Source organism: Colias croceus, chromosome 2 (assembly GCF_905220415.1).
Source record: "Colias croceus chromosome 2, ilColCroc2.1".
NCBI lineage: Eukaryota > Metazoa > Arthropoda > Insecta > Lepidoptera > Pieridae > Colias > Colias croceus.
In genome coordinates, this window is record NC_059538.1 from 1,276,638 (window position 1) to 1,295,895 (window position 19,258).

The 19,258-nt window shown below is 34.3% G+C and overlaps 2 protein-coding genes across 2 annotated transcripts in view; one reads left to right on the forward strand and one right to left on the reverse strand.

Moving 5' to 3' along the window:
* LOC123705723 (spectrin alpha chain) overlaps positions 1-2,093 on the reverse strand; it is a 38,375-nt gene extending 36,282 nt beyond the window's left edge. Inside the window, exon 1 of the mRNA XM_045654691.1 lies at positions 1,981-2,093. The gene's annotated coding sequence lies outside the window, so the exon portion shown is untranslated. The remainder of the gene's footprint in view (positions 1-1,980) is intronic.
* Positions 2,094-4,296: 2,203 nt separating this feature from the next.
* The window catches only part of LOC123703002 (protein vav), a 28,236-nt gene continuing 13,274 nt past the window's right edge, over positions 4,297-19,258 (forward strand). The window contains exons 1-9 of the mRNA XM_045650871.1: positions 4,297-4,663; positions 6,932-7,107; positions 7,233-7,292; positions 7,366-7,531; positions 9,850-10,020; positions 10,788-11,003; positions 11,285-11,404; positions 12,197-12,313; positions 15,908-16,084. Of these exons, the coding sequence (XP_045506827.1) occupies positions 4,445-4,663; positions 6,932-7,107; positions 7,233-7,292; positions 7,366-7,531; positions 9,850-10,020; positions 10,788-11,003; positions 11,285-11,404; positions 12,197-12,313; positions 15,908-16,084 (1,422 nt within the window). The 5' untranslated portion in view covers positions 4,297-4,444. The remainder of the gene's footprint in view (positions 4,664-6,931; positions 7,108-7,232; positions 7,293-7,365; positions 7,532-9,849; positions 10,021-10,787; positions 11,004-11,284; positions 11,405-12,196; positions 12,314-15,907; positions 16,085-19,258) is intronic.

Sequence of the window (19,258 nt, forward strand, 5' to 3'; positions counted from 1 at the left end):
TGTATGGGTTAGTAAATATAAATAAGTAAATACAAAACAAAAAGGAATGAATAAGGAAGAACAAACTAAAAATAAAGAACGAAAAGGCCTTTATTCCGCGAGAAAGTAAATGTTTATAGCACTCACCAAAATAACCAAATCAATGGATAACACATCCTGCCAGCACATAATAGGCATTCACTTATTATTGATAATTGTTATCAATTGATAAAAGTAGTGGATGATTATTTCAATTGCTGCAAAGATATCTATCCTACTTTTATTTTTATTTTAGAAAGAATATATTTATGTATCTCTATCTTATCCTACTTACATAATACTAGCTTTCCGCCCACGGCTACGCCCGCGCGGTCAAAGAAAAACCTGCATAGTTCCCGTTCCCGTGGGATTTCCGGGATTGCGTCATTTTCCCGGGATAAAAAGTAGCCTATGTCCTTTCTCGGGTATCAAAATATCTCCATACCAAATTTCATGAAAATTGGTTCAGTAGTTTAGGCGTGATTGAGTAACATACAGACAGACAGAGTTACTTTCACATTTACATATAATATTAGTATGGAAGTATGGATTAAAAATTATGAATGTGAAAGTTTGTGAGGGTGGATGTATGTGTATTGTGTATGTATGTATGTTTGCTACTATTTCATGCAAATACTACTGAACCAGTAACAATGAAATTTAGCGCACATATCGAGGGTACCTTGGATTAACACATTGGATAGGTTTTATCTGGGAAATCCCTTCATCTGCTTTTTCTTTGAAAACATGGGAGAAGCCACAGCGGAATGGTAGTACTACATATACATACAGTGAATTACTTGCAATCAAATTTTATGCACAATAAATCATTATAATTACTCAATTAGATCCATAAACATTTGGATATGTTTAGTAACATACTTACAAGCTAACACATTTGTAGTCAAAGATACTATCTATTTTGTATTTAAAGCAGAAGCAAAGAGAAATCTGGTGTGCAAAGAAAATTTAAAAGGATTTATGTAACATTTTCAGCATAGAAACAACACAACAAGGTTACCTGCTTGGAATGACGTATTTAATTTCAATGTTAATTAACATAGCATATTGTTATAACTTTATGATGACAACAACAAGAAAATTAAGGTCCTTATGTTAAAATATACACACAAACCTTACCTGAACTATTGATATTTTAGATATTTTTTATGTAACAATACTCAATGAAGCTAATATTTAATATTTAGATCACTGATACTAGTAGATTAACATAATATCTTACATGAATTAAAGATCATTTAAATAATAGGAAATAAACATAGAAGTATTACAGATGTGTAGCAGATTAGGTAGAGGTTTTTAGAACTACAATTCTAAAATATGAGTACATATTCAATAATAAGAAAATGCAATTATCAGGAAACCACTTTGGTATGAGCTGCATAAAAATTCTTAATGAGTTTAACTCACACTAACTTAATTATGTCCTTAGTAGGTCACGAAAGTCCGAGTCCGTAGCTAATCAATAATCTGAACAAGTGTACAATATCTGTATTCCAAGCACTAAACACATAATTCTCTAAGGAAAACTGTATGAAAGCGTAGGGCGGTGCTAACTACTGTACGCCTTGCTCTAAATTCCACTTAAAACCAAGTACTTGGGTCTCAGGACGCAATCAACCGGCCTAGCTATATCAAGATACGATTCACTTCCCCGCTTATATACAATGACGTAATGCTCCAAAATAAACGTAATATGGTTAATCAAAATTTCTTTACATAGACTCAATATTTAGGACTATATTCTAAGAATAGTAAATTAAGCTTTTGATATGGGAAACGGATATTTTTAAAGGTAATAAGATGCCATTTTGTTAATATAGAAAGGTTCCGAGCTCCGACATCGAGATTAATGGGTGTGTCAGATAAGAAGTAATAAAACCCAAAATAACACTTTATTTATAAACAATTTATATTAGAAATGGTAAAAATATTACTTACTTGATAGTTTAGTGCCCAAAAAGCAGTTTTTATCAACGTTTTTCTATCACTTTTACGTATTTTTCATGGAAAATCGTTCGTTCGACATCCGAGCCGCGTCACTCAACAAAAACTAATGTTGCCACTTTGTAGTTTACTTTGCCCTCTTCGTTCGTCGATCAATGACTTTTAATGACACTTAAAATTCTACTATCTTTGTAAAATATTAAGAAAATTTATATTGAAGTAACCTGTGGAAGTAACCACCAGTGCAAACTTAGCACCCCATCTATGGAATTTTGGGTCGAAAATGACCTTGATCGTTAGGTCCCCGTTAGGTCCTTTAAGGTCCCACAATTTTTTCGTTAGGTCCCCTTTAGTTTTTTTTTAATAATTTTTTAAATTTTAGGTTTAAAAAAATGCAACTTTAGCACCCCATCCATAGAATTTTGGGTCAAAAATGACCTTAATCGATAGGTCTCCGTTAGGTCCTATAAGGTCCCACAATTTTTTCGTTAGGTCCCCTTTAGTTTTTTTTTTAATAATTTTTTTTTTAATTTTAGGTATAAAAAAGTTACACTTTAGCACCCCATCCATAGCAAAATTGGCAAATTTTATCAAAATCGTATTCTTTACCGTTAGGTCCGTATAGGCTCATCATTGAAATTGTTGAATTATTTATTTTATTAAAATTATAAAATAATAAAAACCTGCGCATGCGCCTTAGAGCATTAAGGCATGCGCACATCATACATAAACAGCGCGAAATTTAAAATCGTATCGTTTCATTTATTAAATAAATCTATTGTTCTGAGAGTGCTTATTTATTAAAAACCTACTTTTCAACCTAGACTTAAAATAACTATTAGTGTATTAGTGTCAATCTATGGTGTATATATATTTTTTGTAGCGGCCACAGGGCGACACTATCTGGAATATCATCGCGGCGTTTCTGCGTAGGGTCAATCATCATAATTATGGTAACTTAGGTTATAGTTGGAAATAAAGTTTTGATACTTTAATTTATTATTACGAGCTTTGTTTTTTTGAGAGATTAACAACCTCTTCATCTATATAATATTATATATATGTAATCTGGTACAGTTATCTGATACAGATAAAAAAAGAACAGCTAGTGAAAGTAAGAAAAAACATAATAAAATACAATTAAATTTTGTTTAATCTAAAAGCCGCGTTCAGCCGCGAATAAAGAATAGGAATCACTATCATTATCTCTGACATCATTAACTCTTCCATGTCTGCAGTTATTCCATCTTGTTTTTTTTTTGTACTGCTCTTCAACATGAATAACATGGTTCCGTCAAAGAATAAATCTCGTCGAGATACTGATTTTGTGTCTTGAAACATTTTGAACGGACATCGTTCAATTTTATATTGTTGCTTGAATAGTTTTTAACTTGATTACTGGTATCATCCATGCAAAATAATAATATTAAACAAATCATACCTACTTATAATAATGTGCAATGCAATCAAGATGAAAAGCATCAAAATATCAAGTCACACTTAACAATGCATTGAGATATTTCTCGTAAACACTCTTGTTTTTCCTTGAAAACTACATCTCTTTCAAATTGTTTCATTTTAAATTTATTAATCATAGTTTAAAGTTTTCGTCATGTTTTCAACTCAGTTTTCAAAAATATTTATTTTTTATTTTTTTTTAGAAATCACTAAAATCCTAAGCTAAAATCGCAGAAAAAAAAATCACTTTGACAAGCTTTGACACATGTTGCGAATTGGATCGGCGCGGAAGCAACCCGACAAATTGTCTCAGCAGATTGTGTGCGTGTTGGAACGTGAGTATTGTGATTTGTGATTGCTCCAATCTCGGCTCAATCGCGCTGCGCAGTAATCGCAAAATGGCGGTTTTGAGATAAACGCGGGAAAGACATATTTACATATTTGAGGAAGATGTTTATATTTTATAGCCGTTTATACTTTATAGCCCTTGAAATCTATCAATAAAATTGGAAAAAATACAAGCTTTACAAAGATAATTATCTTATATTTCATAAATTAGTATATCCATTAATAATGCGTATTATTGCGTTGAGGTTTAGCATCAGGCCAGGCATCAACGTGACGCGCACACGTTGTGGCAAGCAATCGCGGAATGAAATTGTGTCATCAGATTGAGGGTTGTATGAATCGTGAGTAGAGAACGCTCAATCGCGACTGCAACAAATTGTTTCAGCAGATTGTTGGTTGTGTTGAACCGTGAATAGGGCCTTTTAAGCATAATGGCAAAGTGGAAGGAAGGAAATGTCAAATATTTTATAAAATGACCACACCGGAATTTAGTTGTCAAAAAGACCAGTTCGGCTATGGCTGGCGTATGTTTATTGTATCAATTTGTATGTCAATTATCAATTAACCCTTGTTAAATAATGGCCTGTTGATTATTAAAAAGCAGAGCTTAAATAAGATTCTATCGATGTGAAGTGTATTCAGTGTGTGAACCATGGCAGCTGGTGGCGAGGATCTGTGGCGCGAGTGCGCGGCTTGGCTTACGAGATGTGGATTATTACGTCCAGATCATAAGGCGAATTGGGAGACGAGTAAAATACACGATTTAGCGTATACGCTGCGAGATGGAGTACTTCTGTGTAACCTTTTAAATGTCCTTCATCCGGGGTGCATAGACATGAAGGACGTAAATCAGCGCCCCCAGATGGCACAGGTATGTATCGAGCTATGCGACCTTCGTTCTAATTACCGCCTAACTGACGAAAGTATGCAATAATCACGCATGAGTGTTGCTAAATTAGCGACTTGCAAAATGCCCACATTCACAACTATTACTCAATAAATTTGTCGCCTTTGTTACTAAGGCATTCTGTCGCTGTTTATTTTCGATATTGATTTTCAATATTTCCACGAAAATACTATTAGTAATTTTATTGCCAGTACAGTTCAGTCAAATATGGACTACATATATGTATATTGATTAATATTACAGTGTTATGTAGTACAGTTATGTCCCTATAAATACTGATAATTAATTATGCATACATTGATGAATGGTGAATGTCATTGATGTTCAAATTGAATGTATCAGTAAGTTATTGTGTGTGTTATCTGTGCACAAGTTGTGAATGAGACCCATTCATTGCCCCCTATTCATTAATGTTAATCGTCCTACACATGATACCCTCTAGTAATATAGTTTATTTTATAAATATTTGTTTTATGTATTGTGAGTCTTCTACCTATTGTTTTTGTCTGTCATAAATTCAGCAATTTGGTATGTATATGGTATAATGATAGAAATTATTTTATGAGTATGAAAAAACAAACATGATAATAATGAAAACCAAATTAAATTTCATTCCTGTTATTCAAGAAATGTTTAATTTTTTTTATTAATTACTAGCGGTCCGCCCCGGCTTCGCCCGTGGTACATATTAACGTTTTCTGTACATAAGAACCATCCTCGTACTTCAAGGAATATAATAAAAAAAGCATTATCGAAATCGGTTCAGCCGTTCTCGAGTTATGCCCTTACCAACACATTTTGGGATTCATTTTTATATTATGGATAGAAATATTAAAACCATCTTTTAAATGATTATTATCTATATATTTTATTATTATGTTTTAACGGCTATGACCCACTTTATTAGACACTGATATTGGCAAGACTAAACATTTTAATTTTAAATTGTAAGGTCATGTAAAATATTCATAGGTCGCATCCACTCTAATACAATTTATTAGTAGCAATAATTCACATTGATTTCCTATTTCTTTATTTAATTAAAGTTGTTGAGAATATTAAAAAAGAAAATATCTAATCTATTCAGTATATTTATTAAAAAATACTTTTGCGGAACACATTATGCTAAGAGGTTGCTAAATGAGAAGCTATGTTTCATTTCATTTTATTTCCAAAACTTTTTTGATCTGATTTTAATTTATATTTTCATACAAAAATATTATTCAGTCAAATATTTCTTTGAACCGATGCACATTATCTTTAAGTGGAATATATAAAGATAAAATAGTTATTTAAAGATTATCTTTTTGCTATCTGTATTTACTGAAAACTCCTTATATTTTTCTAAATAAGGAGTTGCTGCACATAAATGAGTAATATGATCAATAATAAGATTAAATATTTCAACATAACATCACATTGATGACACAACCCTTTGATGATATTTTTAACCAACTTCAAAAAAGGAGGAGGTTATCAATTCAGCCGGTATATTTTTTTTATGAGTACAATTTTTTTGCCTTGTCTGTTTGGGCTTAGTTAATTTACTGCATGAATTGCCGTAAAAACTGACCAAAGTATAGCATAGCCTGAATTCTGAAAGTGTACAGATTTCAACAGAATTTAGCAAGACAATAGATATATCATATTACTGACCTCAATACATTTTTATAACATTTCTTAGACTCAACAGTGAAATTTGAAATTTAAGTCACATATACAATTTCAATATGGTTTCAAAATACGATACAATCACTTATTGTGAAGCAAAAACTTATGTAAACCGGAAAAACTAACTCTTAAAGAGTTGATATTGTAATATGTATAATGCAATAAATGTTTGAACAAATTGCTTGTGTGAATTCTTATCACTGTTCTGCAAAATAAGATATTGTTACAAAAGATGATTGTTATAATTGACATGTTAAGTACATATTTGTTTGAACTATCCGCTTTTATATAATAAATAACTATCATATAATTTTTTGGATTTCAAAAATAGCAGTTGCTTAATGGCGCAAGTTGCTTAATAAATAATAATTTGACATTATGTTTTATATGAATAGAAAAAAATGGTGTTCTTCATAAAATCAATTATTTATCTTGTAATTTTTTTTATTGTGTGGTGATGTTAGCCAGAAGGGCTTCTACATCTTAACGCAGATGCTGTATCTTGTAAAGTGTGTTACTCTTGCATCTGTACCATCTTTGACCATATCTCATTGTTCCCAGTTCCTATGCATGAGGAACATCAAAGTGTTCCTGCGGACGTGCCATGAAGTGTTTGAACTGCGCGAGACAGACTTGTTTGACCCCTCCATGCTGTTTGACCTGTCCAACTTCCACCGAGTCCTCTGCACGCTCGCCAAACTCAGTCAATGTCCTAAAGCATTGGCTAAAAGTATAAAGTAAGATAATTTCGAGCTCATTTATTGTTTATAAAAAGAGTTTTTTTTTATTATAAGTCCAGATCTTCGTTTTTATACCAATAATATTTCAAAGTATTTTTATTTAACATGCAAATGCTTTGCAGGCCATTCTCAGCGAACAGAACTCAATCGGAGGAGGACATATACAAAGACCTGCAGTCTGTGTAAGTATAACTTGGTATATTTGGTTAGCCTGTAAGCCCATTGCGTGATTCAAGATATCATGGTGTTTAGTAGCGCGTGCCAGTCGTTGGACATTCCGCCGTCGTACGAGACGGTGCAGACGCAGAGTAGCGATGTGCCCTGGGTTCAGTTCACGATACCGAGCAGTAACTGCGAGGAACGAGTCGAGGAGATATACGAGGACCTCTGCTATGTGAAACTCAACTCGGAAGTGCCCGAGGTGGCGATGTTTTCAATCGCTTTACCGCTCAGATTTGTAGTGTGCTGTTGAGCTTGATTTTTTGAGTTGACCGCTTATGATGGTTTATTTTTTGCGAACGTTATGTGCTGGTAGCGTGCACATACCTATATTACGTCAGCTGTTGTTTAGTGATTTTTAGGAAGTTAAATTTAGCCTTGATTTTAGGACGGTTTTAGAGTGATTTCTCGCTTAGCAACAGCTATGAACCGTATCGCCGTACAGAAATGTCGCGTAGAGATAATCACGTAGCGGATATTGCAGGAACTTATGGGCAGGCGGCCTCAATGTAAAAGGAAATACAGTGCATGCCCCGGACTATATTAGGGTTATCACTGTTGTATAATTGATATTAATTAAATTCTTCTTGAAAGCAAATCAAATATCAATTAATGATAATTATAATAAGTTAACTTAATGACGATAATTTTTGTTATCTTTTGCGCATGTATGGGTAATCGATCGAGTCATAAGCGCCTATACTTCATAGGTGTTTGCTAATATTTGTAAGGATATCGATAAAGGAATCGAAAAAGACGTTCATATAACCTTAGACTTCACTTAAACTGGTATTACACTTTTTTGAATTAGTTAACCTATGTATAGACTGTACAGTCGTTAAACTTATAATTATCGATCGCATAAACTTAATTGAATATTCGATAACACTGTTAGCGTTAAGACTCGCCCACGTAGCAGTTGCGCCTCGTTTCATGATAAAATCTGACCCAAATGCGTATTATATTATGTATATGGAAAAAGCAGATTTACTAAAATATCATTTAGCTTATAGAATTTTTGGTTTTTAAACCTATTTTACTTAAAATTCGGCATACAACGCGTAGCAAAATACCTATTTTCTAAACTACGAATATAATAGCAGTTTTTTCTATAGAAATGACTAATTGCCTACTGAACTTTTACTGAAACCAAAGCACAATGTATTATGAGTAATTTCTCATTTTATATCAGTCATCTCAAATATGATTGAAATATATTTACGATACTATCAAGAAATGTTTACAAAAATGTCGGAGAAAATTATGTGTGTAAAATGATCAAAAAACTTTTCTTTTTTGTTTATATTTTATTTTTATTCAATGTAAATACACGACGCCTTATGCTATCCATGTATATTATACACGCAAAAGTAAAATGAAAACTCAGATTGGAATACAAAATAGAGAATAAAGTTTTGGACCGCTCGATTTGGTACACACATCCATAGACGTGAATATAGAACCAAAGAATCCATTAAATAAATGCAGAGATTTATTATAAATTTTTTATTGTTTATTGTTTAGTACTACTTTATGAATTGTCACAAGAAAATGCATATTCTATTTCTATATTCGCGTCTAAGTTCCAAAAAAGCATCACAAAATCGAGCTGTTTGAAACGCCTAGCCTTAGAATAATAACGCCTAGCCGAATATACGCAAAAAAGGGAGGCAACTCAAACTAAACCATATTGGTAAATGGCAAGTCAACAACGTTGGCCGGCCGGTGGCGACCGCTCGCTACAGCAGTGTCCGCGACAAAATATTTGAAATAAAATGTGTCAAGTGCTTGTCTTTGGCCATCAGTGACTGTGGTCGGTGGCCCATAAGCTGCACGTAATGCGTACGCGTACATCAATCTATGTTTTGCCTCACTTTTTTGCGTTAATTTAGGCGTTATTAATCCAAGCGTGTATGGTGTATGTAACGTTGTGTGGGGCGTACAGAGGCGCGGGCGGCGCGCTGGCTAGCCGCGAGGTAAACGAGTACGCGAGCTACTGCGCGCGCATACACGACGAGGAGATCTACCACGACCTGTGCGTGGTCAAGGGGCCCGCACGCGAACCGCCCGCACCGCACCCCGTCGCTTTCACCGCAGTGCGTTTTTTCGTTTTTTTTTTTTTTTTAAGTTTTTTTTTTGGGCGGCGGAGGTAATGAGTGACAGATGTTTGGATTATCTTTAATAAATATAATGTGCATTTTTTAAATATTGAGTACTACTTTCGAATTAATAAAATCTATCAAATTTACATACTTAATTGATATTTGTGTAATGTAACACTAAGACATAGAAAACAAAACTATTGATGTGTAAAATTTTACATAAACTCCAAGAGAATAAGTAAAAACGCATCATAGCACGCATACATAGAATTATTTTACGCTCATTACTTCTGCTTCCATATTTTTTTACCGCCAACTAGTTGTGTTCATAGCATTGCATAGAATGGTATTTCGCTAATTGCTTATCTATGGTCCATAGATGAGAACACCATAGATAATGTATATTTTTAAATTGCAGCTAGCGTCGTCTTCACATAGTTTAGAGAAACGGGATTATGTTATACGAGAGTTAGTAGATACAGAGTGCAATTATGTGGATGTGTTGAGCAAAATAATTAAATACTTTCTGCGGCCGCTGACGCCGTACTTGAAGCCGCAAGATATGCAAGTTATTTTCTTCGGTGTAAAGGTACGTGTATTTACTTAATAAACACATAACTGTTAGTGTATTATTATTGAAAAATAAATTCTGTTATTTTGTAAGAATCGTTTCATATCGCTAAAATTTAGTTTAGTCATCTAGATCAATCACAGTTTTGAATGTGAAATATTCAATACAGGAAACAAACCGCATCGCATTACTTGTATTATAAATTAAATGCACCGTGCATTGAATATATTTATTTATTTCATCACTTTCTTCTCGCATGATTTCTGCTAAGAAGTCAATTCCAATAAGAGCAATGTATTAATAAATTAATGCACGAGTTGATATTATAAAAACGTTATTCACTTATTTTCCTTTTATTACTGTAAACATCTTTTTACCTCAACGTGAAGTAACTACATTGCTATATTATCGAGTAGTATCCGTACTTAGATTACAAAATTAAGTATCCGTATTGTTTATTTATAACAATAACCCAAAAATCACTGAAAATATAATCCGATCAATGTCACACACTGACCTTTTATAATCCGATTTTCGAATAACAAGTGGAATAAATTCAATTATGAGACGAGATTCGCACCCTTTTGTTGTGTGTCACATCTGACCTTTATAATTCGATTTTTCCAATAAATTCGATTCCGCGCCATTTCCGACCTTTTTCAAATATTTGGAAAACAAAAATAGCTAAATATGTATTTTGTTTATTTAAATTAAAAATTTAATTATATAAAAATATATCGTATACATATGTACATAATATATCATCGTATTATCGTTATTTTAAGGAACTGCACGAAATCCACACGGGCCTATTACGGCAATTGCGTCTTGCTACCGAAATGTGCGTGCCCGGCAGCGGGGCGCCGAGGCTAGCTGATGTATTCCTAGCTTGGAGGGAAAAGTTGCTACTATATGGGGATTATTGCTCCAACTTAACGACAGCACAGGATACGTTGAAGACCCTGGACGCTAGGGATCCGATGTTTAGCAAACAGCTCGCGGTTAGTATAGAGGTTTAGTGGGTAAATAAGTTAAAAACTTAGAAGATTGGATGGATTGCAAAACAAATATTTGCTTTTCTTCAAAATAATATTTCACTGATTGCATTTGAAAGGATCTTATTTACCTCTCACCTGTTTTTGGTTAAGAAAAAAAAAACTGGAATATAAATAAATTAGATATTTTATTTAGTTTTTATTTTTTGTTAATTTTTTACAGTAATATTTTCAAGAAATAATTATAAACAGGTTCAGTTAACTTTAATTTTATCTTGTACCCTCAGAAATGTCAAAAAGAGCACAGCGACGGTCGCATCCAGTTGCGCGATATCTTATCGGTTCCGATGCAGCGGATACTCAAATACCATTTACTTTTGGATAAACTTGTGCAAGAAACTCAACCAGTAAGTATTTCGTTGATATTTTTTTAAAGATTTATAGTATGCGACAATTCAGATGAATACTTATACTATAATATGTAACAAAACTCAGAAAAAATATATTTCTGCCTTTCTACCTTCTCTTTTCTTTCTATGATCTCTAATATATAAAATAAATATAATAAATCTGTAGAAGGGTCAATTCTGTACATTGAAAATATTGAAAAAATAAATACCAGGGGGTGTTACTGGATCGATACCAAACCCAAATATGTGATTAAAAAAATTTTTGTCTGTCTGTCTGTCTGTATGTGAAGGCATCACGTGAAAACTAACGGTTCGATTTCGATGAAACTTGGTATAATTATACCTTATTATCCTGGGCGTAAAATAGGATACTTTTTATCCTGGAAAAATACGTAGAAAAAATTTATCTTAATTTTTCAGTTTTATCCATAGACGTTGTTCTGTAGAACCGCGAACACATGTTGCGTATTATTATAAGCCTAGCCGTATTTGGGTCCAATAGATATTTATAAGATGTCATTGTCAGAGTTAGGTACTCAAAATGGAGAAATTAACCATCCACGCGAAGACCGACATCCGCGCGGACGGAGTCGCGGGCGGAAGCTAGTATAAAATATAACAAATTGAGATTTTATTTTGTTCTGATATATGAACTGCCTTCTAAGGATAAGAGTCATTGCATTACTGTCAAAGTTCTCAGTTTATACTTCAAATGCCAAATTCCTCAATATCCAAAAATCCATTTTTATGCCCGAACATTATTATTCTAGAACATTTCATGTTTTGCAGAATCATGAAGAATTCCGAGGTTTAGAGCGTGCCAAAGAGGCTATGGTGGATGTGGCGCAATACATCAATGAGGTGAAGAGGGATAGTGAGGTGCTCGCGTTGCTGGCTAAAGTGCAGGTAATATATATAAGTTTTCAGAAAATTTTCAGTATGTTTTCAGTAAAATTTCAGTCAGTTGGTGTTTTGTTGTGTTTAAAATTCTTGCATAGAATATTTAAAGGACTATCTATATCTCAGTTATAAATATGATGGGTCAGATGCCTTATAACGCACTAAGGCATTAGAATAGCAGTTAAGATAAAAAAAATTAAGCTATTGCATAGCTTCCATCGCGGGCCTTGAGCGCGGGGACCGAATCCAGAAATTGCGTAACGAAAAACCTCACGCTCCCCACTCCGACAGGCGGAGGTGTGGCTTGAAGGCATAGCATGCAATAGCTTTACCGCGGCAGTCCCCGAGTGCCACACGTATTTTATTTATACTTCATTCATTTTAATTTGCACATAAAAGATTAAAATATGACTACCTACTTTTATTTATTTATTTATTGATACTTTATTGCTCTTACAAATTACAAATTGAGACTTAAACTAGGATACATTGTAACAAACGGCGGCCTTATCGCTAAATAGCGATTTCTTCCAGACAACCGGTTGTACAGAGAGAAATTAAGTAAGGGATAGGAGTAGGGCAGAGCATAAATAAATATATGAACAAAAATAAAAACAAGAAGAGTTATAAAAAAATGAAATAAAATAACAACATAATATACAAGCCACAAAATTAATTAATTAATATACATACATTCATAAATAGATTACATGCATATGAGAAGAGATAAAATAATATAATATAATTATATACTGATAAAATATATAATATATTACACATAATATAAATCTTAGATATAAATATACTAGGGTAATTGAGAAAAATAATAATCACGAACCATATTTTTAAAAATGTTCAGAGATTGCGCCTTCTTTATTGGTTCCGGCAATGCGTTCCATAATTTAATTGCACGAACAGTGAAGGAGTTACCCAGAAAGCCTGTATGATGAGCTGGCATTCTTAACCGGAGCATTTCCGATGAGCGGACAGAGTCTCCGTTTTCTCCTCTGAACACAAAATTTTCCTTAAGATATTTTGGTGTTTTGGGGTTAAATAAAACTTGGTATAGTAGTTGCAGCACATGAGCATCCCGGCGAAATCGAATGGGTAGCCACTTGAGCTGAGAACGAAACTCAGAGACGTGGTCATATTTCCGCAGACCAAATATAAAGCGGATACAAAGATTTTGGAGACGTTCGAGCTTGTTTAATTGGTCTACGGAAATATCAACATAACTTACATCGGCGTAGTCAAGTATGGGTAAAAGGAGGGATTGTGCTAGGAGAATTTTGGTTGGGATGGGAAGAAAATATTGAAGACGACGGAGTGAACCAGCAGTTGCATAGACTTTCTTACATACCTCCTTAATATGACAGCTCCACGAGAGAGTGCTGTCTAAGTACACTCCAAGGTTTCTTACGGCTTCACTATAAGGAATAGGTGTGCCGTCGACTAAAATAGGAGGGAGATTCACCCAGTTAACCCTTGCAATCAAGGAAGGGCTGCCAACAATGATAACTTGAGTTTTTAAGGGATTCACTAGAAGACCGTAATCCGAACTCCAAGTTACAATGCTGCTCAAGTCCTTGTTGACCGAAACGATTGCCTGGGGTAAATCATCAAGGGCAGATTGTGTATAGATTTGGAGATCGTCGGCATACATGTGGTAGTCGCACGTTAACCTGTTTGAGATAGTGTTAATAAATATTGAAAATAACAACGGAGACAGGACTCCGCCTTGCGGGACACCAGCACTAACATCACACCATGACGACTCAACCTCGTCTATACGTATACGCTGACGACGCCCATGTAAGTAACTGTAAAACCAGTCATTTACTGAAGCCGATATATTTAAAGAACTTAATATGCTCAGCAGTATATCAAAGTCGACAGTGTTAAATGCATTGCTGAAGTCCAATAATGTTAGAACCGTGAGCTTTTTATTATCCATTCCATGACGAATATCGTCGGTTATTTTAACAAGTGCAGTGGCCGTACTATGACCGGATCGGAAACCGGACTGGAAGGGATTAAGGAGATCGTGTAGGTTTAAGAATCTATGTAGTTGTTCATATACTAACTTTTCAAGGATTTTAGATAGGAAAGGCAGGATAGAAATAGGACGATAATCGGAAAAGGAAGATGGATTTATTTTCTTAGGTAAAGGGATAAGGTGGGAGTCTTTCCAGGACTTAGGAAAAGTACTAGTGGATAGGGAATGGTTAAGGATGTGAGTTATAACCGGGATTATTAGATCTAGGATGGGTAGAATCATTTTACGACCAATACAATCGCTGCCAACAGCATTCGATGCAATGGATAATACACCCCGCCTAACATCATTCTCGCTAAAACATCTAAACACAAAAGGTGGGTAGTTAGGTGCTGGTGTTTCTGAAACCGATTTTAATGTAAGTTGCTTATTTAAATTATTAAGAACGAATGGGGTATTCGAAAAATGCTGATTCAGTAGTTCAAGATTTAAAGAAGCATTATTGGATATATTACGCTGTTTACCAATCCCCAACGTTTTCAGAAATTTCCATATTATGGGAGGATCACCACTCTCTACAGAGGCATGGAAGTATCGTCTTTGTGCGTCTCTACAACATGTATTACAACGATTCCTTATCTTGTGGTACCTTTCACGACTCTCGTCAGACTTTGTCCGCTTATACTTGCTCTTGGCTCTAGCTTTAGCTTTGAGAAGACATTTTAAATCTTCAGAAAGCCATGGAGCAGGTAAATGTTTTATTTTAATCCGCCGAAGTGGAGCGTGTACATCGTAGAGATTCGATAAACAGTTGTTAAAAAAGGCCACTTTTTCATTTACACAAGCGGAAGATAAGAGCGGAGACCAATCAATGTTACGGGCATCGCGTTGAAGTGCATCTATATCAACAGCATTAAAATTTCGACGAAGGATGAATTTAGGTTTTTCTTTAGGAGGGCGGATATTACAGGACAGGTACAGGAGATCGTGGTGTGAAAACGCGTCAGCAGGGAGCTGTCCGTGTTGATACACCAGATCAGGACAGGATGTAATTATAAGGTCGAGGAGCGACGGCACGCAGTTCGGGACATGATGTGTGGAGTTGAGAGGAAGAAAGCTAAGGTTGTGCGAGTCCACAATAGACAACAATCTACGAGAACGGCTGTCCTTCTTAAGGAGGCATGTATTAAAGTCTCCCATAAATATGCAATGTTTGTATAAAGGAATTAATTTATCGAATATCGAATATAATGATACTTTTATGTCTATTACACAGTCAAATCTACAATTATTACATATTTATTATATTTAATATATTTTTGAAGTGAAATTTCTTTATCAGGGTTGGAAAAAAGATTTAGTGTAGCATTTTTTCGTTACGCGTGACATTTTTCCGTTACGCGCTATCTTTTTCTTATTCCTACCACGCGTGACTCGTCGTATTTCTGTAAAGTTGCATAATATAGTAAATTTATTTTTTGAAAAATAAGGTCACAAAGAAGTTTCACACTTTCACTTCTTACGTGTGTACACTAGTACTCGCACACATTTTTTTTAACTACTTTTCTTGTGGTACTGTCCATAATCTAATTATTAACTACCAGGAGAGCATAATAGACTGGGACGGTGGTGAGCTCGGTGCCGGCGGGGCGTTACTTGCGGCATACGGGCGGTTACTCCTCGACGGCGAGCTGAAGGTGAAAGCGCACGAGGACCAGAAGTTGCGCTCGAGATACGTGTTCGTGTTCGACAAGCTGATGCTGCTGTGTAAGCCGGTTAAGGTAAGTTTAAGTTTAGATGGATTTTTTGGGTAGGTAATCAATTGTGGATTTTATGGGACAACTCTTTGACTATAATTGTTAAAATTTTGTTGTGGACGTTAAAATTGTTGTTGTTATGTAATTTTTGATTCTAATAAAATAAACACAACAATAATTAGAATAAAAAAAAAACTATATAAATATATTTTAAATAACAACAAACTTTTAAAATATATTTTGTTTACGACCTACCGTCACTTTATTTTATATTTTTGTTCACGCGAATTGTAATATGCATTGTCATTGTGTCATCTTAGCGTCTGAGTATTGATCACATCTAATACCAAAATTTGTGTTGTAATTAATATAAACCTGTGCTAAAGAAAGTAATGTGTACTTAAATTGCTCATTGTGTATTGTGGCATCTTAACGTTTGTTGGAAGGAATTAAACTCAAAGCGATACATAAAAAGGGAGTTTATATTCATGGTCCTTACGATTGCCGGATATAAAATATAAGATATAATATAAAACGATACTGGAGAATACTGGCTTTGGAGTTACGACAATATCGAAGTAATAATTATTGGTGGATTACGACTAATAATACGTGACATCGAGTTGGGTGTTCTATCATCGGGTTTCGTGTCTTCACATCTGCACCTGGAGGTTATTTTGTGTATAAGTGCTGTGAGTGAGTAAATGAGTGGACAAACCGTGAGTACATTCGCAATATCGTAATAATTGGACTTTAATATTGTATTGGGACTTTAAGTGTAAATCGTATATAAAATTTGCTAATTGCTATAACCAAATAATTGATTTGTACTTTAAAGATTGATGTAATGTGAACTTGTTATATATAGTTCAAGGTTACGTGTTTAGCTGAATCTTAAAACAATTATCTAAGTATAGTTAAATAACTATAAGTACTTACATAAGTATTATAATCTGTGAATAAGTAATTGTCACTTTATGAACATTGAATTTATAAATCTATTTCGGATTTTCTATACTAAATATATTTGATTTATTAGATTACATAGGTATTTCAAATAGGTACTTATTTCACGTTGAGATTTTTATAAAGTTTTTTATATATTCATTTTGTTTATTGTCAAAGATGGAATCTTATATTAAAGTGCAAAACAATATATATGATCGAATTACAAAAGCTAGATCTAATTTTAAGAAATCGCCTAAAGAACGTTTAGCGAATGATGCGTATTTAGCGACAAGATTGGATGCGCTTGAGGAACTTTGGTCTCAGTTTTTGCAAACTCACACGCAAATTATTCAAGTTTCGGAAAGTGATAAATTGAATGCTACTAGTTATGTCAAAGCTGATACATATGGCAATTGTGAAGAACAATATATCGATTATAAGTATGAGTTGCGGGAAGCTCGAGCTAATTTAACTGTTAAATCAACCTATGTACATCATGCGGCAGATGGCAGCACCACAGCTACAGATTCGAATCAACAAGGTTTTAAATTACCAAAGATTGCTATCCCACATTTCTCCGGGAAATATGCAGAATGGACGAGCTTTCGAGACCTGTTTTTGTCACTGGTACATAGTAACCCTACATTGGATGACGTTCAACGCTTACATTATTTAAAATGTCAACTCACTGGAGAAGCGGAACAGTTCTTGCGACACATACCAATAACTGCAGAAAATTATAAGTTATGTTGGAAACAGCTTGAGGATCGGTACAGCAACAAAAAGTATCTTGCCAATTGTATCTTAAAGAAATTTATGAATCAAAAAACTGTAACAACTGAATCAGCTACAGCGTTACGCGAAATATTAGATACTACCAATGAATGTATGTTTGCACTTAAAAATTTGTCAATAGATGTAAGTACTTGGGACACTATTGTTATTTATGTTGTAAGTTTAAAATTAGATTCCGAGTCCCGTAAGCAGTGGGAATTGCAAAGTAGTAAAAATTGTAATTTATTACCAACATATAAAGAATTTATAGAATTTTTAGAAATCCGTTCACGTTCATTAGAATTTATTGATCCTAAGGTAGCTAAACATAATAGTCAACAATATAGAACTAATGCTACATCGAAAGCGTTTCATATTTCAAATTTAAAATGTATTTATTGTTCTGATGATCATCATTTGCGAAATTGTAAAAGTTTTTCAAGAGAAATGACTGATACTCGACGGAATTTTGTCCAATCACAAAATCTTTGTTTTAATTGTCTTGGTGCAGGTCACAATGTGTATTCGTGTCGCCAGTCTTCCAGGTGTCGTATTTGCAAGAAGAAACATCATTCCTTACTACATCCCAAAAATGTATCGCTCCCATCGGTGCCTCAAATGAGTGAGGCAGAACCAGATGCTAAGGAAGCAACAGCATCTACATCAACACAGGTAAAAAATATTAATAATATCAGAGCCTGCTTTTCACGTTTCAGTGGACAAGTTTTACTTGCCACCGCATTAGTTAATGCCAGGTCACACACAGGCTCATTGATCACGTTAAGATGTCTCATTGATCAAGGATCACAGGCTTCATTTTTGACTGAAGCCGCTGTTCAACTTCTTGGGCTAAGAAAGATTCCACACAAAAGCTCCATTATTGGTTTGGGTAGTGACCACTCAAGTTCTGTTGCCTCTAAAGCGAGGGTAGAAATTGAGATTGAATCACGCCATTGCAACTTTAAAATTTGCGTCCAAGCTTTTGTGCTCAATAAGCTCACCTCAGTACTTCCGGAAAGGAATGCTGTTGTTAATCTTAGTCCTGAAGTATCTAAATTAGTTTTAGCAGATCCTTTCTTTGCAACACCAAACAAAATTGACATGCTCCTTGGAGCAGATGTTTATGGTCAGATTTTGCTTGAAGGTCTGATCAAGAATTCACCCAGTGCATTAATCGCGCAAAATACACAGCTGGGTTGGATTCTATCGGGTCCAATTCAATCCAGATCGAGCTCCAGCACTATCTGGTGTAATCATATTCATCAAAATGATGAATACGAACTTATGAAGAAGTTTTGGGAGCTTGAATCGGATCAATTTTCCTCTGATAAATCACTTCTTACGGAGGAAGAAATTAAATGTGAGAATATATACTCATCAACTACTAGGAGAGATAGTTCAGGACGCTATATAGTACATTTACCATTTCGAACCGATGATCCAAATTGCAAATATGGTAATTCAAAGGCTATTGCA